General features: G+C 38.2%; 2 protein-coding genes across 32 annotated transcripts in view; one reads left to right on the top strand and one right to left on the bottom strand.

Annotated features, from left to right (window-relative positions):
* The window catches only part of GDI2 (GDP dissociation inhibitor 2), a 40329-nt gene extending 30160 nt beyond the window's left edge, over positions 1–10169 (top strand). For both annotated transcript variants that reach the window (XM_002721691.6, XM_017337715.4), the window contains 5 exons: positions 1416–1515; positions 6864–7035; positions 8710–8854; positions 9086–9140; positions 9227–10169. In XM_002721691.6, coding sequence (XP_002721737.3) covers positions 1416–1515; positions 6864–7035; positions 8710–8854; positions 9086–9140; positions 9227–9373 — 619 coding nt within the window. In that variant the 3' untranslated portion in view covers positions 9374–10169. The remainder of the gene's footprint in view (positions 1–1415; positions 1516–6863; positions 7036–8709; positions 8855–9085; positions 9141–9226) is intronic.
* A 443-nt stretch (positions 10170–10612) lies between these two features.
* Positions 10613–20961, bottom strand: part of TASOR2 (transcription activation suppressor family member 2) — an 85210-nt gene continuing 74861 nt past the window's right edge. For 28 of the 30 annotated variants that reach the window (XM_089312399.1, XM_070055824.2, XM_089312397.1 and 25 more), the window contains 6 exons: positions 17312–17437; positions 16329–16482; positions 15011–15116; positions 12210–12391; positions 11589–11703; positions 10613–11273 (listed from right to left, as the gene is read on the bottom strand). In XM_089312399.1, the coding sequence (XP_089168525.1) occupies positions 11270–11273; positions 11589–11703; positions 12210–12391; positions 15011–15116; positions 16329–16482; positions 17312–17437 (687 nt within the window). In that variant the 3' untranslated portion in view covers positions 10613–11269. Of the gene's footprint in view, positions 11274–11584; positions 11704–12209; positions 12392–15010; positions 15117–16328; positions 16483–17311; positions 17438–20961 lie in introns of those variants that run through there. The other 2 variants (XM_089312398.1, XM_008248604.5) reach the window with 1 other exon arrangement.

Below are 20961 nucleotides of genomic sequence, written 5' to 3'. Positions count from 1 at the left end.
AGAGACATAGAGAGCAAGAGTTTTCCATCTGCTGGTTCACTCTCCAAATGGCTACAATGGTCAGAGCTGTACCAATCTGAAGCCAGAGATTCTTTCAGGTCTCCCTCGTGCTTGCAGGGTCCCAAGCACTTGAGCTATCTTCCACTGCTTTCCCAGGCACACTAGCGGGGAGCAGAAGTACTCCATTAAAAGTGGAACAGCTGGGACTCCAGCCAGCATCCATATGGGATGCAGGTGTCACAGGTGGTGGCTTTAACTAGCTATGGCTCAGTGCTGTCCCCTCATTTGTAGCTCTTGATGTACTCTGACAGCAACCCTTTTGTTAGATAACCATGTGCATGGATTTCAGAATGTTTCTGCACCAAAATACTTAAATTTTAATTCCATTTTCTATGAACTTTTTGTTAAGTACTCTCATACTTTTGAAAACTTTTAACTAGAAATGTATCAGATCTCCGCAATGAAAGCTTTGAAACATTACTGAGACAAAGAAAACCTTAAAAAGTACATGGAGAAAATACCATATTCATGGGTTGGAAGCCTTATTTTAAGATAATAGTTTTCATCAAATTAATCTACAGATCTTACCACAGCATTTTTTCTAAAAATTGATAGCCTGATTTTAACATGTAAATAGCCAAATCAAATTATGAAAAAGAGCAAAATCAAAGAACATATATCACCTGACGTCTAGATATTATAGGGGCCAGTGTTGTGGTGCAGCGGATCAGGCCACTGCCTGCAGTGCTGGCATCCTACATGAGTGCCAGTTCAATTCTGCCTGCTCCACTTCTCACAGGCTCCCTGCTAATGCACCTGGGAAAGCAGCAGAGGATGGCGATAGTGCTTGGGCTCTTGCCACCCACGTGGGAGATCCAGATGAGGTTTTAGGCATCTGGCTTTGGCCTGGCTCAGTCCTGGCTACTGTAGCCATTTGGGGGAGGGAACCAGTGGATGGAAGATCTCATTGTCTGTTTCTTCTTCTCTCTGTAACTCTGCATTTCAAATAAATTAATCTGCTTTTATAAAAAGACTATAAAGCTGTAATAATCAAGGTGGTATGGTAATTTCCTAAGGACTAGCGAGGTAGTTCACATGGGGAAAAAGCCCTGTAAATCACATAAACACCAAGTGGTAGTGGTTCCTTTTGAGCTCTTCTTTCATTTTCTGCTTTCCCTTATGCACTTTTCTGAGCCTTCTGATAATGTTTTTATTCCAGAGTCTTATGCATATACAGGAGGATTAGACCAGTATAAGCCATTCCTGCATATAATTTCTTCATAACTGTGACTTTTGACAGTTGTCAGCAAACATCCTTCTAGAATGAAAATGAGCAGATATGTGCCCTTAACATTGAAATATAAAGAAAAAGACAAGCAATTACATTATTAATTGAGATTTTAAAATTTTTCTAGGCTAAGTGCTATTTATGGTGGTACCTACATGCTGAATAAACCTATCGAAGAAATCATTGTGCAGAATGGGAAGGTGGTTGGTGTAAAATCTGAAGGAGAGGTATGTAGCTTTTACAGTTGAAATAACATGAACTTGTGAAGATAATTATAAGTACTTATTTTGATGTGGACATTGATCCTGGTTTCCAGACTGTTACATGATTTCTTTATGGTAAGTTAGTATTCACCATGATGAAACACTAGAGTGGCTGTTCTTTATTTAAAAAGAATACAAATTGAATCCTTTCTATCCTGTTAATTGTTGTAGTAAAAATAATAGTCTTATGACTAAAATATGCAGCATTATGGATATGTTCTAAATAGTATTTATTCTATATTAATATTGTATGGGTTGATGTCTCTTTTCAAATTTTCATATAAATTTAGTTTCATTTAAACCACTTGTAATTTATTGTTTGAAGTTGGGCTTGGCATATACAGGATATTTTGTTATTTAATTTGAGGTTTAGCTATGGAGTCTGCCATCCATACAGGTGGTTATTTTAATAACATGAGGGTACTTGAAAATGTTCCTGAAAAAATGGAATTAAAAGTGAAGTTTGTATTGGTACATTTTGAAATTCCTGTGTTTTTTCATAAAAAACATTCTCTTAAATTTTTGAAGACCACTCATATGACTCTTAGTCTGGTACTGAATATTCTGATTCAGTAGGTCTGAGGAAGTTTAGTGTGTTCTTGAAAGGTTCTCAGGTGACTGATAACCCTGGTGTGGAAAGTACACATTACAGAGAAAAGTTGCCCATCCTTTGCTTTTCTCACCATATTGCTTAATTTTGTTGTCTCAGTTACTATTCTTAATAGTTGAAGTAGAGGAAACTCCAAAAAATACTGCTTTACATATTGTCTGTGTTTGAAATTCTTAAAATCTAAGCTTTATCTTTTTTAAAAAAAATTATTTGAAAGGTAGAGTTAAAGAGAGAGAGGAAGAGACAGAGGGAGTGAGATCTTCCATCTATTGGTTCACTCCCCAAATGGCCACAATGGCTGAAGCTGGGCTCATTCTAAGCCAGGAGTGTCTTCTATGTTTTGCACATGGTGGCAGCTGGATCACAAGTAGAGCAGCCAGATCTCTAATTGGCACTCATCTGGGATGCCAGCGTTACAGGCAGCAGTTTTACCTACTATGACACAATGTCATTTATCTATCGTAACTACCTGTCCCCCTTCTTTTTTTTTTTAAAGATATATTTGTTTGAAAGGCAGAGTCACAGAGAGAGAATCTTCCATCCACTGGTTCACTCCCCAGATGGCTACAATGGCTGGGGCTGGGCCAGCTGAAGCCAGGAGCCAAGAACTTCTTCCATGTCGCTCTTGTGGGTGCAGGGGCCCAAGCACTTGGTGCATTCTCCCCTACTTTCTCAAGTGCATCAGCAGGGAGCTGGGTGGAGTAGCTGGGACTTGAATCCCATATGGGATTCTGGCATTGGCAGGCAACAACTTAACCCACTATGCCACAGTGTTGGCCCTACTACCTGTCCTTTCAGTGTAATAGTGGTTTAGGAAATATGGTTACTTTTTTTTTTTTTTAGTGGTTTATTTAGTTCATGGGTTCCCTATTTGTTTATTTTTATTTTATTGAAAAATCTCCTATCTGCTGGTTGATTCCCAAATGCTCACAATAGGTCGGGTCAAACCCAGGAGCCAGAACTCAATCTTGGTCTCCCACATGGGTGGCAAGGATCCAACCAATTGAGCTACCACCTGCTGCTTCCCAAGATGTGCATTAGGACACTGGAATTGGCAGCAGAGACAGGACTTGAACCTAGGTGCTCTGATGTGAGAGCAGGGGCATCCCAAGTGGGATCTGAATCACCAGATGAAATGCCCACCTTCAATCACTCACTTTTCTAACAGGGCATGCACATAAGAGAACCCTTATGTACATACCATTTCATTTAGTTCTGACATCAGTTCTTGCGGTTAGGTAGAGCCAGGATTTGAACCCTGATTTGCCCAGTTTTAAATAGTCTGAATACCACGTACCAGTTTCCCTAATAGGATTTCGAATTCATGTTATCTGTTCAATGAGAATATTTGGAATAGATGTGAGATGACAAAGGGAACAGCATCTTTTGGAAACTGTTATGAAAAGAAGTGCATGTTATGCTGCCACTGTGGCTCTAAGGTACACCATCTTCAGAAGTTGGCCTGTCACAAATGTAGCTACTCTGCCAAGCACAAGAGAAAGTATTATAATTGGAGTGCCAAGGCTAAAAGACAAACCACTGTGACAGGTAGAACACGGTCTCTAAAATGCCTATTCTGCAGATTCAGCCACGAATGGATTCCTTGACAGAACCACCACCACCCCCACCACCCCCAGACAGAAGAGGGCAGCTGTTGTAGTATCTAGTCCATCTTAAGAATTTCGGAAATTTCAACAGTCAATCACACAATAAATGTTCTGATTTTTAAATGTGAAAAAATATATATATATAGGGATTGATGACAAAGCTATTTTCAGTACTCCAGAGTTTTATCTATAGTTTTTATATTAAGTTATGAAGATACCATTTTCAGAGGTGAATTGCATTAGTGTACTGTATATAAACACTGAAAATATATAAAGTATACATAAAATTTACCATCTTAAACACTTAAGTGGGGACTGACACTGTAGTATAGTAGTCTAAGCCTCCACCTGCAGCACCGGATCCTATATGGGCGCTGGTTTATGTCCCCCTGCTCTTCTTATCCAGCTTCTGTTATGGCCTGGGAAAACAGAAGATGGCCCAAGTGCTTGGGGCCCTGCACCCTCATGGGAGACCCAGAAGCAGCTCCTGGTGCCTTGCTCCAGCTGTTGCAGTCACTTCGGGAGTGAACCAGCAGATGGAAGACCTTTCTATCTGTCTTTCCCTCTCTAACTCTACCTCTCAAATAAATAAAATATAAAAAAAAATTTTTTTTAAGTGAGTCACTGATTTTAAATATATTCATAGATGTTTTTGTATAATTATCACCGCAACCCAAATCTATAACTTTTTTTTTTAATTATTTATTTGAAAGATAGAATTAAAGATCTTTTCATTCACTGGTTCACTCACTACTCAAATGGCTGCAACAGTTGAGGCTGGGCCAGGCTGAAGCCAGGGGCCAAAAGCTTATTCCAGGTCTCCCTTGTGGGTGCTGGGACCATTCTTTGCTGCTTGCCCAGGCACGTTAGCAGGGAGCTGGATTGGAAGTTGAAGAGCCAGAATTCCATCCTGCACCCGTATAGCATGCAGGCACTTCAGACCGCAGTTTAACTTGATGATCCACAGTGCTCCCCTACAACTCTTTTCACCTTGTAGAACTGAAACTCTACGTATTAAACAGTAAATATTCATGATAAATTCCATGATTATGACTGCTAAGTATTAACAGATAAGTGGAATCATATACTATTTGGTTTTGAATGGTTTATTTCACTTACTGTAATGCATTTAAGGTTTTACCTGTGTTGTAGCATGTGTCCTGTTTAAGGCTAAAATAATATAAGGAGAATTCATAAACTTCATGGGAATAAGAAAAAGCTATGAATGGATTTTGAAATTTTTGGGCCAAACCAAATTCAGCTGTTAATCCCTTTTCCCATAAACACTTTGAAGTACATTTGTATTCCATTGTGTGGATATATACTATTTTTTCTTATTTATCTATCATTAGAACATCTGGGTTGCTTCCATATTTTAGCTTTTGTAATGCTGCTGTGAATGGGTGTGTAAATAAATCTCAAGCTCCTGCTTTCAGTTATGGGTTTATATGCAGGAGTTGAATTGTTGGATCATATGGTAAGTCTTTTTTAGTATTTTGACAAACATTACTGTTTTCCATAGAAGTATACCATTTTTACATTCCTGTCAACAGTGCATAATTTCTTCACATTCTTGCCAACATTTTTTTTTTTTTTTTTGGACAGTGAGAGAGAGAGAAAGGTCTTCCTTTTGCCGTTGTTTCACCCTCCAATGGCCGCTGCGGCCGGCGCACCGCGCTGATCCAAAGCCAGGAGCCAGGTGCTTCTCCTGGTCTCCCATGGGGTGCAGGGCCCAAGCACTTGGGCCATCCTCCACTGCACTCCCTGGCCACGGCAGAGAGCTGGCCCGGAAGAGGGGCAACCGGGACAGAATCCGGCGCCCCAGCCGGGACTAGAACCCAGTGTGCCCGCGCCACAAGGCGGAGGATTAGCCTAGTGAGCCGTGGCGCCGGCCCTTGCCAACATTTTTGATAGTAGCTATCCTGATGAGTATGAGATGTGGTGTATCATTGTAGTTTTGATTTGCATTTCCCTAATGATTAGTGATGGTTAGCATCTTACATATGCTTATGAGCCTAATGTCTTTGGGAAAAGATACATTCAAATCCTTTCCACATTTTTTGAATAAGGTTGGTTTTTTTGTTGTTGGGATGTAGTAGTTCTTGGTATAATATGGATATTAATCCATTATCAGGCATATCATTTGCAAATTTTCTCCCATTTTATGGGTTGCCTCTTTATAGTGTTTCTTGATACACAAAAATTAAAATATTTGTGGGATCAAATAACCCATTTCATTTTGTTGTGTCCAAGAAATTTCCAAATCCAAGGTCTTGAAACCTTTGCCTTATGTTTTCTTCTAACAGTTTTATGATGTTAGGTCTCTTGATCTATTTTGATTTTTGTATATGGTGTTAGACAAGAGTTGACCTCATCCTTTTACATGTGGATACAATTTCCATATAGTAGCATTTGTTGAAATAGTTATCTTTTCTGTAGACTGGTCTGGGTACCTTTGTCAAATTATTTGTGGATAAGCAGGTTTATTTGGGGCTTTCTTTTTTGTTACATTAGTCCATATGCTTTTATGTTAATTCCACACTGGACTACTGTAGCTTTTTAGTGAATTTTCAAGACTTGTTCAATATTGTTTAGGTTATTCTTAAATTCAATTCCTTGAGAATCAATATACATTTCAGGACAGGTTTTTGACATGTTAACAGTATTAACTCTTCCAATCAGTTGTTTCCATCAATTTGTCTTCTTTATAAAGTTTTTTTTTTTTTTTAAAGATGTATTTATTTACTTGAGACAGGGTTACAGAGGGACAGAGAGAGACAGGTCTTCCATCCGCTGTGGTTCACTCCCCAAATGGCCTCAATGGCCAGAGCTGGACCTACTGAAGCCAGGAACCGCTGTGGTTCACTCTCCAAATGGCCTCAATGGCCAGAGCTGGACCTACTGAAGCCAGGAACCAGGAGATTCTTCTGGATCTCCCATGTGGGTGCAGGGGTCCAAACACTTGGGCCATCTTGTGCTGCTTTTCCAGGCCATCAGCAGGAAGCTGGATCAGAAGTGGAGCAACTGAGACTTAAACTGGTACCCAGATGGGATGCCAGCACCACAGATCCAGCCCCTTCAATGTTTTCTTACAGATTGCTCGCTGTAAGCAGCTCATCTGTGACCCCAGCTATGTAAAAGATCGGGTGGAGAAAGTGGGCCAGGTGATAAGAGTTATCTGCATTCTTAGTCATCCCATCAAGAATACCAACGATGCCAACTCCTGCCAGATCATTATTCCACAAAACCAAGTCAATCGAAAGTCAGGTGAGTATTGAAGACCAGCAGATGTTTATAAGATTTTGTTAGATGTAATTTACATTGGATTTCATCTGAAATTCCTAATTTTGTATGCTGTATTATAGTGAATAGACTTAAGTGTACATGTGGGGGACATGTGATACTTTCAGCTTCTAGTGATCCTGCAGCTTACGTTGTTGACTAGGAGCCTTATCTTTTTTTTTTTAAAGATTTATTTTATTTATTTGAAAGACAGAGTTACAGAGAGAGGCAGAGGTAGAAAGAGAGAGAGGTCTTCCATCCATTGGTTCACTCCCCAGATGGCCGCAATGGCCAGAGCTGTGCCAATCCGAAGCCAGGAGCCAGGAGCCAGGAGCCAGGAGCTTCCTCCAGGTCTCCTATGTGGGTGCAGAAGTCAAAGCCCAAGAACTTGGGCCATCTTCCACTGCTTTCCCAGGCCATAGCAGAGAGCTGGATCAGAAGAAGAGCAGCCAGGACTAGAACCGGCGCCCGTATGGGAAGCCAGCGCCTCAGACCGGGGCTTTAACCCGCTGCGCCACAGCGCTGGCCCCAGTGCCTTATCTAACACTTGTTGCATCTCTCTGGACCTTCGTTTCCTTCCTTTTGGAATTAATGGACTAGACAAGGTAAACACAAAAGTCCCCATTCACAGTAGGTAATTGTTGAACTGATTACACTGTTTTTGAGCTGATGACACAGCTGCTTTTATACAAACACTTATTTGATTTTAAAAATGTGCTAGAAAAATTTTATTTCTCTGATTCATATCAGGAATTGAGTTTCAGCCCTAAATCTTGCCTGTATTATAACTATTATTATTATTTTGCATTTAAGGTTTATATTAAAACAGGCAGTTCCCTGGATTTGTGAAGATCTTAAAAAAATATATAGGGAGTCTGGTACTAATTTTTTAAGATTTACTTATTTGAAAGGCAGGGTGACAGAGAAAAACGGGGAGAGAGACTGATTTTCTGCCTGCTGGTTCACTCCCCAAAGTGATCACAATGGCCAATGCTGGGCCAGCTGAAGCTTTAGGAGCCTGAACTCCATTCAGGTCTCCTATGTGTGTTATGGGGGCCTGAGTAATTAGGCCATTTTCTACTGCCTTCCCAAGCACATTATAGCAGGGAGCTAGCGTGGAAGTGGAGCAACCAGGAATAGAACTGGTACTCTAATGTGGGATGCCATTGTCACAAGTAGCAGAATGCCAACCTCCAATAATTATTTTCTATATTGCAAATTATGCAGTTGTTTAGAATAGTGATATACAGACCAGGTCTGGTATCAGGACCTGTGAGTCTGTTAAACTAGTTCATAAAGGTCTTATACTGATCTGCAGTATCAAATGAAGGAAACAGTACTTAATAAATCTTGTTAGCTATTTAATGCAAAGTCCTAAGTAAAAGAAAATCCCAGAATAGTTAATATGGCTTGTTAGCTATTATACAGCAGGGAGATTTCATTTTCATGTTTAGCGGTTCACTGCCACATAATTTTTAATCGTTAAATATTTGAATACTGTGGTTGTGTTTTGTCTCCATGTAGAATGTTTATAAGATCTTGCCTGCTTCAAGTAGTGTAAATTAACACCTTGATGAAATATAGTGAAAAGTTAGTATGCTAAGTTTTATAAACAGGTTTATAAACTTTAGGCATTGAGCTGCTATTATTTGTTTCTAGATATCTATGTCTGCATGATTTCCTCTGCACACAATGTGGCAGCACAAGGGAAGTACATTGCCATAGTCAGTACAACTATGGAAACCAAGGAACCTGAGAAAGAAATCAGACCAGCTTTGGAACTGTTGGAACCAATTGAACAGAAGTGAGTGTTGTGTTCATTTATATGAACTAAAATCCTAATTGGGGTCTTGATTTTGGCTTTGGGGGGTGGTGGTTTGAACATGATAACAAGGAAGGCAACCATTGGGTTCTTGTGGGTATTTCTTAAACTGAACCATCTCTACCAGTCTTACCTTTTGTGTTTAGAAATTCAGCAAACAATTATTAGTTTGAGGCCAACTAACTTGGCAACCTAATTCTTTTTCCCCTCCAGATTTGTTAGCATCAGTGACCTCCTTGTGCCAAAAGATTTGGGAAAAGAAAGCCAGGTGAGTGTGGAGATCTGAAAAGGATATTAGGCTTCATTGCAAGATATCCCTTAACAAATCATAATTTTTATGATTTTTATTTCCAGATCTTTATTTCCCGCACATATGATGCTACGACTCACTTTGAGACAACTTGTGATGACATTAAAGACATCTATAAGAGGATGACAGGATCAGAGTTTGACTTTGAGGAAATGAAGCGCAAGAAAAATGACATCTATGGGGAAGACTAACAACAGTACATGTTACTAAATTGGGACAAATTTAAAATTTGGCAAATAATGCATATTGTATGAAATCAGTATTGTAAAGCCTGCTTTTGTAATTAAAATGGAGGGATTGAAGAGCACTATACCAGTAAATATTCCTCCCCCTTCATCTTTCTAGTATCATGTATTAACTTCTGTTCTTGGAGTGGCTATTCAGAATTGGCAGGTTACCACGTTCTGTTCCAATTTAACCAAACCACCCCACATCCTGTGAAAGATCAGTTTTAAACAAACATTGTGATACTGATACAGAGAACTTGATACAGTATTTTTATCTTTTAATCAGCATAGTCTTGGCAGTTGTGCCTCTGCTGCTCAAGAACTGTATCTGTATGTCTGTGCCATCTGTCCTTATGACACTGAGATCCTACACTGAATATTCCATAATTTGAAACAGCACCCCCAAGTTCTCCCTCTAATTTTGTTTTGTGTTTTATCACATATTATGGCAGGTCCCAAATAGTATAGCCACAGATTTGGTTTATGTGGGCATAAATTATAACCAAACTCCAGAGATAGGGAGTCATTTGGAGGAAGCCACTTTGTGGTGTTTTAACTAATGAAATTGGTGAGACCAAGGGGAAAGGAATCGGTCATAAAGCAGGTAAAATGTAGAAGTATCTTTTATATCACAGGTGTGGCTTCTTCAATGGACCAAGCTGCAATGCAGTATTGATTTGACAGAGCCTCTACTTTAGTCTGTCTGAAATGGCTCCAAATGATTTCTGTACTGCAAAATAAAGCCAAATTCTGGATACCACTGCTCTCTGTATTGGTCTGTGTCCTGATTGTAACTATTAGTGTTTCCTTCAGTAAAGCTGAAAGATGATAGAATCATAAGGTGTGCACAGTATCAAAGAGCATATGTGGCTCCTGATCTGGACAGATCAGAGCAGCCCTTGTCATCATCTGGCTTCAGTATGAGTAGACCCCACATTTTATTCCTGATACTATATAGTATACGATGCTTGACTCCTATTGATGTTAAGTAGTGGTAAGCCTCACTGTACAGGCTATTTATTACTAAGACTTTGAGGAGGGAAAAGGATACCAGAAACACTAGCAGGTCTGTGAGGGTCTAAGTGGTAGGATTGCTCTGGAAGGTTAGTTATTCCTGTTTAATGGCCCGAGATTGCTAAGACAAGGTGTTTTTTTTTTTTTTTTTTTTTTTTTTTTGCCATAAAATCATTGCAGAAACTTTGGTTGGATGCTTTTGGGTTGTCTTTATTAAAAAAAAAAAAAAGAAACAAATTAGTTACAAAAACTTTTGTTCCAAATAGATACTAAGTATCTCAAATGTTTGGTTTTTAGTTTGAAAGATTACTGTAGAAATTCAAATATCATAAAGTTTCCTCAGAATTGATTTTGTAGTGTAGTATTTACAAAAACTAAGTGAAAAATGACAGTTTATAAATTTGTACCATTTAGGAAAAAAATGTATTAACTTTGTGTAGTGTTGTTTATATAATAGCAAATAAAACCATTTAAGATTTATAGTTTCACAAGGATGGCAAAACTTTAAAACAGACCACAACATGCATTACATTAACATATAAAAATGCAGTTATTCGTTACTAAAATACTTATTCTTGGCTCCAACTATGTAAACATGTTGTAAAATTCTTATTTTGAATAGTAAGTCCAATTAATAGCTTTGAAGGCATTCTGTTTAAAATAATTTAAAACAATATTCAACATTGTGACCCAAAGCTCAACAACTACTATGAAATCAGACATTCTAGCAAAATAAAAATGAAGTTGTAGAACAATTGATTTTTCAAAATATGAAATGACTATCTCATGTTTATCAAAGAAAATTGTTGTTAGGCATCGTTCATGAATAGGCAAGCTTCAGTCCAGTCACCTTGGATAAACACAAAATTGTTAATATTACCTTAAGTTTTTTTTAAAATGGTATATCTAATACAGAAAATTCCCCTAAATAAACATACTTTAAATTTGTAAAAGATTGTATTTGAGAGATCTCATCTCCTTACCTTCTCCAAGTGGAGTTAATAACCATCAGGTCAAATACCTGCCCCCCAAATCAATTTTTCCATGAACATTTTGAAGTGCCCTTATATAATGTAAGGAACAATTTTTGAACTGTTTGTCAGACACACAAATCAACCACCCACCACCCATATACCTGGGAGGGTAACATAAAAAGTAATCTTACCAATAGCTACTCCTAAATGGAGATGCTATTTTTTGTATATTTTCAATGAAATCATTTACATCTGTAACAAGGATTCCACTATTTTCAAAGACTTCTCTGGATACAGTAGGCCTATCTGTTAAAACAAACATTTTTTATTATTTTAAAAAATATAATTTCTTTATTTTTTAAAGCAACAGACCCATTTTTTTAAAAACTGTATCTAGGACTCTCTAATAAGATGAGGCAATAGATAGAAGACAGAAAACATAGGTGTCTAGTTAAACCTAAGAAAGATTTGAAGCTTTGGGAGTAGCTGCCTCTAGGGGTGGGGAGAACATTACTGATACCATTTGTAGTTTTTTAAAAATCCTAATTAAGATTCATAGAAAACATTAGATATAAAAAAGTATAAAATTATTAAGTACTTGGAGCCAATTAAACTTATTAGAAGACACATTCCATAATACCTATGTTGCCTTATATGCATTTATCAAAACATACAGGCTAAAAGTTTGCTGTTGGCATGCCAGCCATGGGATATATCCCCAGGTATCTTAGGTATTCTGTGACTAATTAGAAGGACACTGTTGGAGCTGACCTACTTTGACACTAACCAAATAGAACTCAAACTGAATTTACCTGTAAGGAAGACAGCAAACCTGGCATCAATATGCTGAATTTGCAGACTTATCAAACATTTCAAAATTTCTGTTTTTGTTGATGACTGAGAGTCACACCGGTGATAGTGAAGCAATTCAATGATATTTGCACCCTGGTATGATTTCAATATTAAGTTCTTCTTGTGTGCAACTGAATCCACTCTGGAAAACATAGAAATGTTTATAACCAAATATATTTTAAAAATATTTTGGAGATAACACACTGTTTATATTACAGTCAAAGGCTGACTGGCTCTAAATGTTAAGAGTTCAACATGTAAAAAGTGAAAAGACCATAGAGCCCCACTGAAAATATGCACAGGCTATACGTAATAATCAAAAGAAAATGTCTGTTCCTATCAGTTTGTTGGACATATATTTAAAGCAAGGTTTCACAAAACACATGGAATAAAACTGATACATTCAGGTTTTAAATTTTAGCTCCCATATACAAAGGAGAACGTCAAGTCCTCCATTTCTGACCTTTCTGCTGCAATCATAACAGAATTACATTTTTGTGTGGCTGTAAATTATTTCATTGTGTGTATATATCCCATTTTATTCACCAATTTGATGATGCATACCTTGGTTGACTATATATTTTGGCTACTGTGAACAATGCTGCTATAAACATGGTGGAACAGGTATCTCTTTGATACAGTGAGTTCATATCTTGGGTATATACCCAGTTGTGGGATTGCTGGAGCATATGGCAAGTCTGTTTCTAGTTTTTTAAGAAATCTCCACACTGCTACACTAAAGTACATTCCTACAAGAGTGCATAAGACTTCCCTTTTCTCCACATCCTCACCAGATTTGTTCCTCTCAGTCTTCTGGAAAACAGCCATTCTATCAGCGGTGAGGTGCTATCACTGTGGTTTTGATTTGTATTTCCCTGATGGCTAGTGATGTTGAACATTTTTTCACATACTTGTTGGCCATAAAACCAAATTTAGACTCAGTATAATTTTGTGTTAATTCTCATTTTTCTCATTTGTTTTATTCCAAAGGTTTTTTTCTGGCCTTTATTTTAACCAGTTATAACAAATCAAACTTATGAAATACTGCTTTATCTAATGTTCTGTTTTTGCAATTTTATTTATCTGATATAATTACAGGGAGAGGTAGAGACAGAGAGACAGAGAGAGAGAGAGAGAGAGAGGTGTCAGTCTTCCATCCACTGGTTCACTCCCCAAATGGCCACAGTGGCCAGAGCTGAGCCTATCTGAAGCCAGGAGCCCAGAGCTGCTTGTGGGTCTCCCACAGACTTGGGTCATTTTCTGCTGCTTTCCCAGGCACGCTGGGATCGAACTGGTGACCATATGGGATGCTGGCCCTGCAGGCCGGGGCTTTAACCTGCTGTGCCACAGAGCCAGCCCCTCTAATATTCTTTTTCATGACATACCTGGCCTAGGATGTCACTGAATGTTGTCTCGAAACATTACAGTGGCACTTAAAATACATAAAGGGGTTTCATGTAAGAAAGGGAAACCACACATTTATCTACTACCACTTAAATCATGTGGCTTGGCAAACACTTTCATTTCTTCTGGATTTTTCTCTACTGTCTAACTGTATCTCAAAACTTCCATACTTAGGCCTTGGGGTCCAGTGATGATTAACTTCATTAGCACTGGGTAGCAAGCTGAAATTTTCTTAAAATTTATTCTTCTTTTCCTCCTCTGAGAGGAAAACATGTCCTAACTCTTCCCATGCTTAAGTTTTAAACATCCATCCCGGTTGATTCCATCTTTAGTTTTCAGTTATGTTGTTTCCTGCTTAATGATGAAAACCACAATCTCACACATTCTCATGACCTTAGTGATAATCACTATTAACATCTTGATGAATTCCTCCCAGGCTTTTCCCTGTCTATAGAAAACATTTTATACGATGGGCATCACACGGAATAGTTTTAGGATAACATTATACTTCCATGTTATGTGAACAGAAGTTCTTAAACACTTTTACTTACTATGGCACTATTTTGTATCAGCTTTAAAACATCTATCTAGTCTATGTCTTTTGTTGTATTTGTTTAGAGCTGGAACTGAGGTTGGTTTTACAATTTCTGAATACTTTCCACAACTATAAATATTTGTAGACGTAATGATTTAAAAGCTAGGTGTTTTGGCTTTAGTTTTACGTAAGTTCCTCAAAAGGTCAAAGGAATTATCTGAGGAGTTCTCTTTTTGCCTTTTCCATAGTACCAGACAGGTACAATGTGAAGAGTATATTGCAGTACCAACAATGAGTATTTTCCTTTACCCAAAGTCCTAGAAACCAATTATTTTAACTTATACTTACTAATTCTTTATGTGTGCTGTGACACCTAAGAGCTTTAATGTCTTTCTCTAATTAGTACTGAAGTTTGAAATTTTCCCAAAGTCAACTCTGCCTGGTCATACTCTGACCTTCCTAAGGCTATACATCCCTTCTTCCCTTCCTGTCAATGAAACCTCTGTACTCTTCCTTTCTCTCCTGTGCTAATCTCCCTAAGGAAAACCTTTCCTAAAATTTTGTTCTGACCCTTTTCCTTTAAAGGTTTTCATGTAGTCCCACAATTTCAGCTTGCATATTCATGGCTGGTGATAATAAATGTCTAAAATAAAACCTAGTAAATAGTAGATCTAAATAGTGTGTTTAGTGATGAAGATGTTTTCCAGGCCACACACACCTCTCCTGGAACAGCACAGCACCTGAAGTCGTCACTAGTCTATAGCCTTCAGACATCTAACCTCCTCCAAAGGGGAAAGGGAACAAAAGATAAATAGTCCTTACCTTACTATTTCTTTTAGCTTTTTATTTTCCCTGTAGTGAAGTAACCACTTCCATCTTCCATTTCCATTTAGCTTTTCCAGGGTTTTGACAATCTCCTTAAGTTGATCTATAAAATAAGTTTGGCAAGAAATGATGTGCTTTAGGGTTTGACTCATGCAAAGTACAGTAATTATTACTTGTAAAATTAAGAGTCATGCTTGAGCATATCCTCACAGCCACTTTGGTGGTTGGGCAGTGTCTACTCTCAAAATGTAAAACCTAAGGCCTGTCTCTTGGATCAGTCCTACCAATTCACATTACAGTGGGTGACAACTGTAGAGACCACAGCATGGTGAGCGCTAGCAATTAAAGCTCTGATTGGACAAATCATCTTAACAGAAGAGAAGCATGAGGCACAGGGAAACAGAGAAAAGGTAGGTTGAGATTTTATTTACTTGAAAGCCAGAGTGACAGAGATCTTCCATCCACTGATTCCTTCCCCTAATGATTTCAATAGCCAGGGCTGGCCAGTCTGAAGCCAGGAGCCAGAACTCCATCCAGGTCTCCCATATGGGTGGCAAGAGCCCAAGCACTTGAATCATCTTCTGCCACCTTCCCAGGCCCAAGCACTTGAATCATCTTCTGCCACCTTCCCAGGCGCATTAGCAGGGAGCTGGATAGGAAGCAGAGCAGCTGGGACTCAAACTAGCATCCCAATACAGGATGCTGGCACTGCAAGTAGGGACTTAACCTGCTGCACCACAATGCTGGCCCATCTACTACTATTTTTAATCACAGTTTCGATGTGGAATTCATGCTGGTTAAAGTAAAACCTGATCAGAAGCAGCAACCACACTGAATTTTAATGTGATCAGAACTAGTGCTCTGAGAAAAGTAAATTATGTATATGTTCAAGAAAATGATTAAACAAGTCAATTTTTAGTAACCATTTTTTAATTTCTGTGGTGTCAGCAGGACAGTAGGGATGATACCATTCAGAAAATGGAGAAGGCTGATTCTAAGCAAAAAATTAAACATGTAGCTACTGAGTTAAATATCAGAATCTGAAATCAGTATGAATGAGAGTTTAACTGTGCTACTGAGAATGATGAAACTTTTAATGATGAACAGAATCAATTAAAAGACCAAGAACACTGTGATAAGGGAATTACTTAAAAAGTACTCAGCTGAGCAGATGGTAGGAATTAAGTGCTCCATAGGTGACAATTGATATTGGAGTTAGTAATTTCTTATTGATAAAATAGTATTTGGGTCACTGGGTGACCCAAATTAATCTGACTATACTTCAAAGAAGGACCCAAGAAAAGAAAATACCAACCTAATGTTAAAGTTTCTAATATTTTGTCATCTGATATCACAAAGCCTCCTGTACGAAACAGCTCTTGGTAGGTGTAATCAGTAACATCCTCAGGGCTGTCTACTCCAGCAAAGACGACACTGGGTAGATGCTTGAGCTGCAGCAAAGAAGGAATCTGTAGAACATAAAAGACTCCTGTAAAGATAGGTTCACTGGGCATGTTTTCTTGAACTTGCTTGTCACTTTTCTATCGAGACGTTTCAAGGTTCTGAAACACCTAAAATATCTGTGTCACTGGTAACTTTGCCACCCATAAGGAATATTTCTCAGCTTACCATTAGCAGCTACAAACTCATCAAAATCAATTAATTTTAAAAAAGGACTCTACAAGTCCCAGAGGCTGAGAATAATGATTCATGAGGGAAGAGCACATCTGGGATTTTAGAGATTGTAAAATAACCTCCAAGTTACACAAACTGGGCATCAATCTGGCTCCAGATCACACATAGGTGTCAGCCTGCTGAGATATTTATACCTTCTACTGACAACAGCATTATGCACCTTGCCTATGTCCTTAAATTGGATCTTTTTCCAACAAGAATTTGTGTTTTTTCAACTAGTAGGAAAATATCAAAGTGTTAGGAAAGGAAGATTTCTATAAGGTCTTCCAAATCAAAGATTTGTCATTGCTTGCCATTAAGTGATACAGATTTTTGTCTCCGATTAGAAAATTTAGCAATCTCTCACCTCTTCCTAGTTCCCCCTTAGTTAATATTACTTTCTTAGCTCTAAAACATAATCTGCCCTATAAATACCTTGGTACTATCGTGGTATTTTATAGTACATCATCTTTATCCCATTATCTTCCCACTTAAAGGCCCAGGGGTAATGTGTGTGTTAGCTTCTTCCCTACATAAAAAGGTAGTGATGAGTACCAGCTGGTCTCTATAGAACAACTGAAGTGCTTAGAATACAGTTCTTTGTAAGGTTAATTTCAAACCTACTTGATGCAAATGTGATGATATATCTTCATTTCTGATGATGACTATTAGTGTATCATCCTCTCTCTGAAAAGCTTGACAGAAATGCTGGGGTTCAATTTCCGTATGGCCTCCTTTCCTCAGAATGTTCTATAAGATTTACAAATAATCATTACAAAAAAAAAAGGGATACTTTCAGACAGCTACTTTTATGGTTTATTAAAACAATTGATCAAAACATTGTTTACTAAAACAGTTTACAAAAAAGCACATCATATTCTACCATGGCAACATAAACAGCAATTTGACAAGTAAATAAGCACCATTTATACATAAAACATGACTCCCAGGGCTGATGTTGTGGCACCCTGGGGGTAAGCTACCACTTGAAATGCTGGCATCTTATGCCTGAGCAGCAGTTCAACTCCTGGCTGCTTTGCTTCCAGTCCAGCTTCCTGCTAAATAGCAGAAGATGGCCCAAATGCTTGGGCCCCTGTGACCCATGTGGAAGAAGTTCCGGGCTGCTGTGGCCATTTAGGGAGTGAACCAGCAGATGGAAGATACTTTTCTCTATCTCTCTGCCTTTCAGGAGCAGAGGGGTGGGGGGACATTACAACGACAAAAACCTACTATTAACTACATTTAAAGTTCATAAGAAATCTTTCATGTCCATAAAATATCAAAAGCCAATTTTTTTGTTAACATATCAGACTAATCTACATAAGTTTCACCCTCTTCAAGGTGACTTGGGGATGCTGGATATTTCCTTTTCTGCCACCTTTTGTCACAACATTTCTAGGACTTTAAGAAAAATACACAATACCCATGTATTTGATCATAATGGGGGCTGATTTTGGAGAGTCAGTAGTCACCTGGACTCAATTCTTTTCACAAAGTAGGTGATGTACTTTAAATTGCACATGGTTATAGGGTGCTGCTGTGATGCAGTTTACTATTCTAAATGCAGAGTAGTTCCCTAGTAAGCTTCACTGAGAAGGTACATTCATGTAATTAAAGAAATTTCTCGACCTTGCTTTCCTTTGTGATTCTGACATTATGTTTCTTTCTGTTGCACACCCTCATATTCCTAGTTATACAAAAATACCATATGACAATATTTCATTAAAAGATAAACTGTTAGCCTTATCTTTCAATCTCCTACTCAAATTTTTACTATTTTAATTCATTACTCAAAACATGGGATGATTTTTAAAGAAATTTTTGTGACATTTTTGTTAATAAGCACTGAAATATTTAAGTCATCACTTAATTTTACTAATAAACTGTTAGAATGAATACATTTTCATTAAATCCTGTGGTGTTCTGGGTTTTTCTGTCATGCACTTAGATTTCAGATGCTCATCTTTTAAGTAATGTGCCTAACACTCCATCCATGACTTATTAATACTTCAGAACTTTTTAGGGCAGAATAGTTGGGGTGTATTTCTAAGCCTTTAAAAACATTTTGTCCTTGGCCGGCGCCGCGGCTCAACAGGCTACTCCTCCGCCTGCGGCGCTGGCACACCAGGTTCCAGTCCCGGTTGGGGCGCCGGATTCTGTCCCGGTTGCCCCTTTTCCCAGGCCAAGCTCTCTGCTGTGGCCCGGGAGTGCAGTGGAGGATGGCCCTAGTGCTTGGGCCCTGCACCCGCATGGGAGACCAGGAGAAACACCTGGCTCCTGGCTTTGGATCAGCGCGGTGCGCTGGCCGCAGCAGCCATCAGAGGATGAGCCAACGGTAAAAGGAAGACCTTTCTCTCTGTCTCTCACTGTCCACTCAGCCTGTCAAAAAAAAAAAAAAAAAAAAATTTGTCCTTAATAATACATTGTTCTCAAGTTTATTTTAGAATATGTTCACTTTCTCACTTAATTTTACCTTTGCACAGGATTTGTTATCAATTATTGTGATTCATAGCCACATGGTAAAGTAGTAGCATGATCAGTACATTCACTACAGAAAATAGCATGATACCTAGTAGTACTCCTACTACAAATAAAACTTAGCATTACTATGTCTTGTACATGAAAATTAGGATCACCTGCTATGGGAAGGGGGCAAGAACAAAGATTATTGGGAAGCTGTAGACAATAAAGGATTCCCCTTCCCCCTCTTCAATGATAAACTTTCTTTAAGCTCCCAACATGCTAACAGCTCATAATATTCATTTGCCTGACTGCTGCATAGTAACTTGCTATCCCATAATAGTTTACTTAAAAAAAAAATCTCTTTTTCAGGTCTCCCCAAAAAAAGGACAGGTATCTTTTTGAAGTCCCTGAAAAAAAAATAATTGGCTACAGCCAAAATTGCGATTAGAGCCTACAAAGATGAACTCAGACTAGAGTCACCTTACTATCCATTACAGTGTTAAGTGACAAAATTCATGTAATATTTCAACTATCTTTGAACATGTTATGCATGCAAAAACACAATTTTTTAATATGCATGCTCAAAGGGCTTCCCACATCCCTTTCCTCTGTGCTATATTCCACCACATAGTTTTCTCAGATATGTTCCATTTTCCCTAGCTCTGTCAATTCTCAAACCTCTTTCTGAATGCGGAGATGGATATGAATTTTTTGGGTTTTTTTCCCCCTCCCTCATCTCCTTTACAGGCCTGTAATACATCTCTTTTTCAGGGGATGCATCCCATATTTTCTTTCTTTTTTTTTTTTTCTTTTTAACAGGCAGAGTGGACAGTGAGAGAGAGACAGAAAGGTCTTCCTTTGCCGTTGGTTCACCCTCCAATGGCCGCCACGACTGGCAGTGCATGTGAGTGGAATGGGTCTGTTGTTCAGCAACTGCTGCTTTTGAGAATATGGAAGCAAAAAAGAAAACAAGAATTTTGTTCACTGTGGCAAAACAGAAACATGGCTGAGTGCTCATTGTAGCACAGTAGGGTATAGGATTATCATTAACCAAATTAAAATTAAATTTAATTCATGGTAAAAATTTTTTAAAAATAATCTCCAAATTGCTTTTGCAGACCAAAAGCCTTCAGAAAGACTTGAAAGCCATTCAATGCTTTGTCTTTTCAACTACAACTTACCAAAATGGCATGGAATTCAGATCAAAGATGAAGGGTATGGAGAAATGAAAAAAAAACAAAACAAACAACAACAACAAAAAAAAACAAATCCTGCAACCATTTAGTAAGGATTCTGAAGAACAAAGGGATCTTCAGCAGGAGAAAAAAAATATCAGTTATGCTAGAACAGATTCCACAAATTGGGGGGGGGGGGGTAAATCAAGTCATTTAATGTCATACTTAAATGGCACCAAATATGAGTCACCTTACAGAAGTTATTGTGACTCTAGTAACAATAGGTAGCTTTAAGTTAAGACTTGTTATCTTAAATTTCTTCAACCAGTTATCCATTTGATCAAAAGTTGTTACTCATGTTAAAATACTTTTCAGGGCTCTTTAGTCACTTCAGGATAAACTCTAAATACCTAGTGTAATTAATGAGACCCTTCTTAACAAGGTCCCTTCTGATGTTTCCAAACTCATCGCTTGACAGCAAACTCTTTGTTCCAGCCATGCTGGAGGACTCTAAAATATATACTGGACAGGACTGCTGTTGTCTGAACACAAATTTCTGCTGCAAGGGTGAGGGAAAGGCAGCTAGCATATTTGTGGCATATTTGGAAAAATAGCTCTTGATAAATGCCCCAGATA

The sequence above is a fragment of the Oryctolagus cuniculus genome, chromosome 13, assembly GCF_051225735.1.
Source record: "Oryctolagus cuniculus isolate XC-2025 breed Fujian yellow rabbit chromosome 13, ASM5122573v1, whole genome shotgun sequence".
NCBI lineage: Eukaryota > Metazoa > Chordata > Mammalia > Lagomorpha > Leporidae > Oryctolagus > Oryctolagus cuniculus.
The sequence above is the reverse complement of the archived record's forward strand: the minus strand, read 5'-3'. Positions and strand labels throughout refer to the sequence as shown.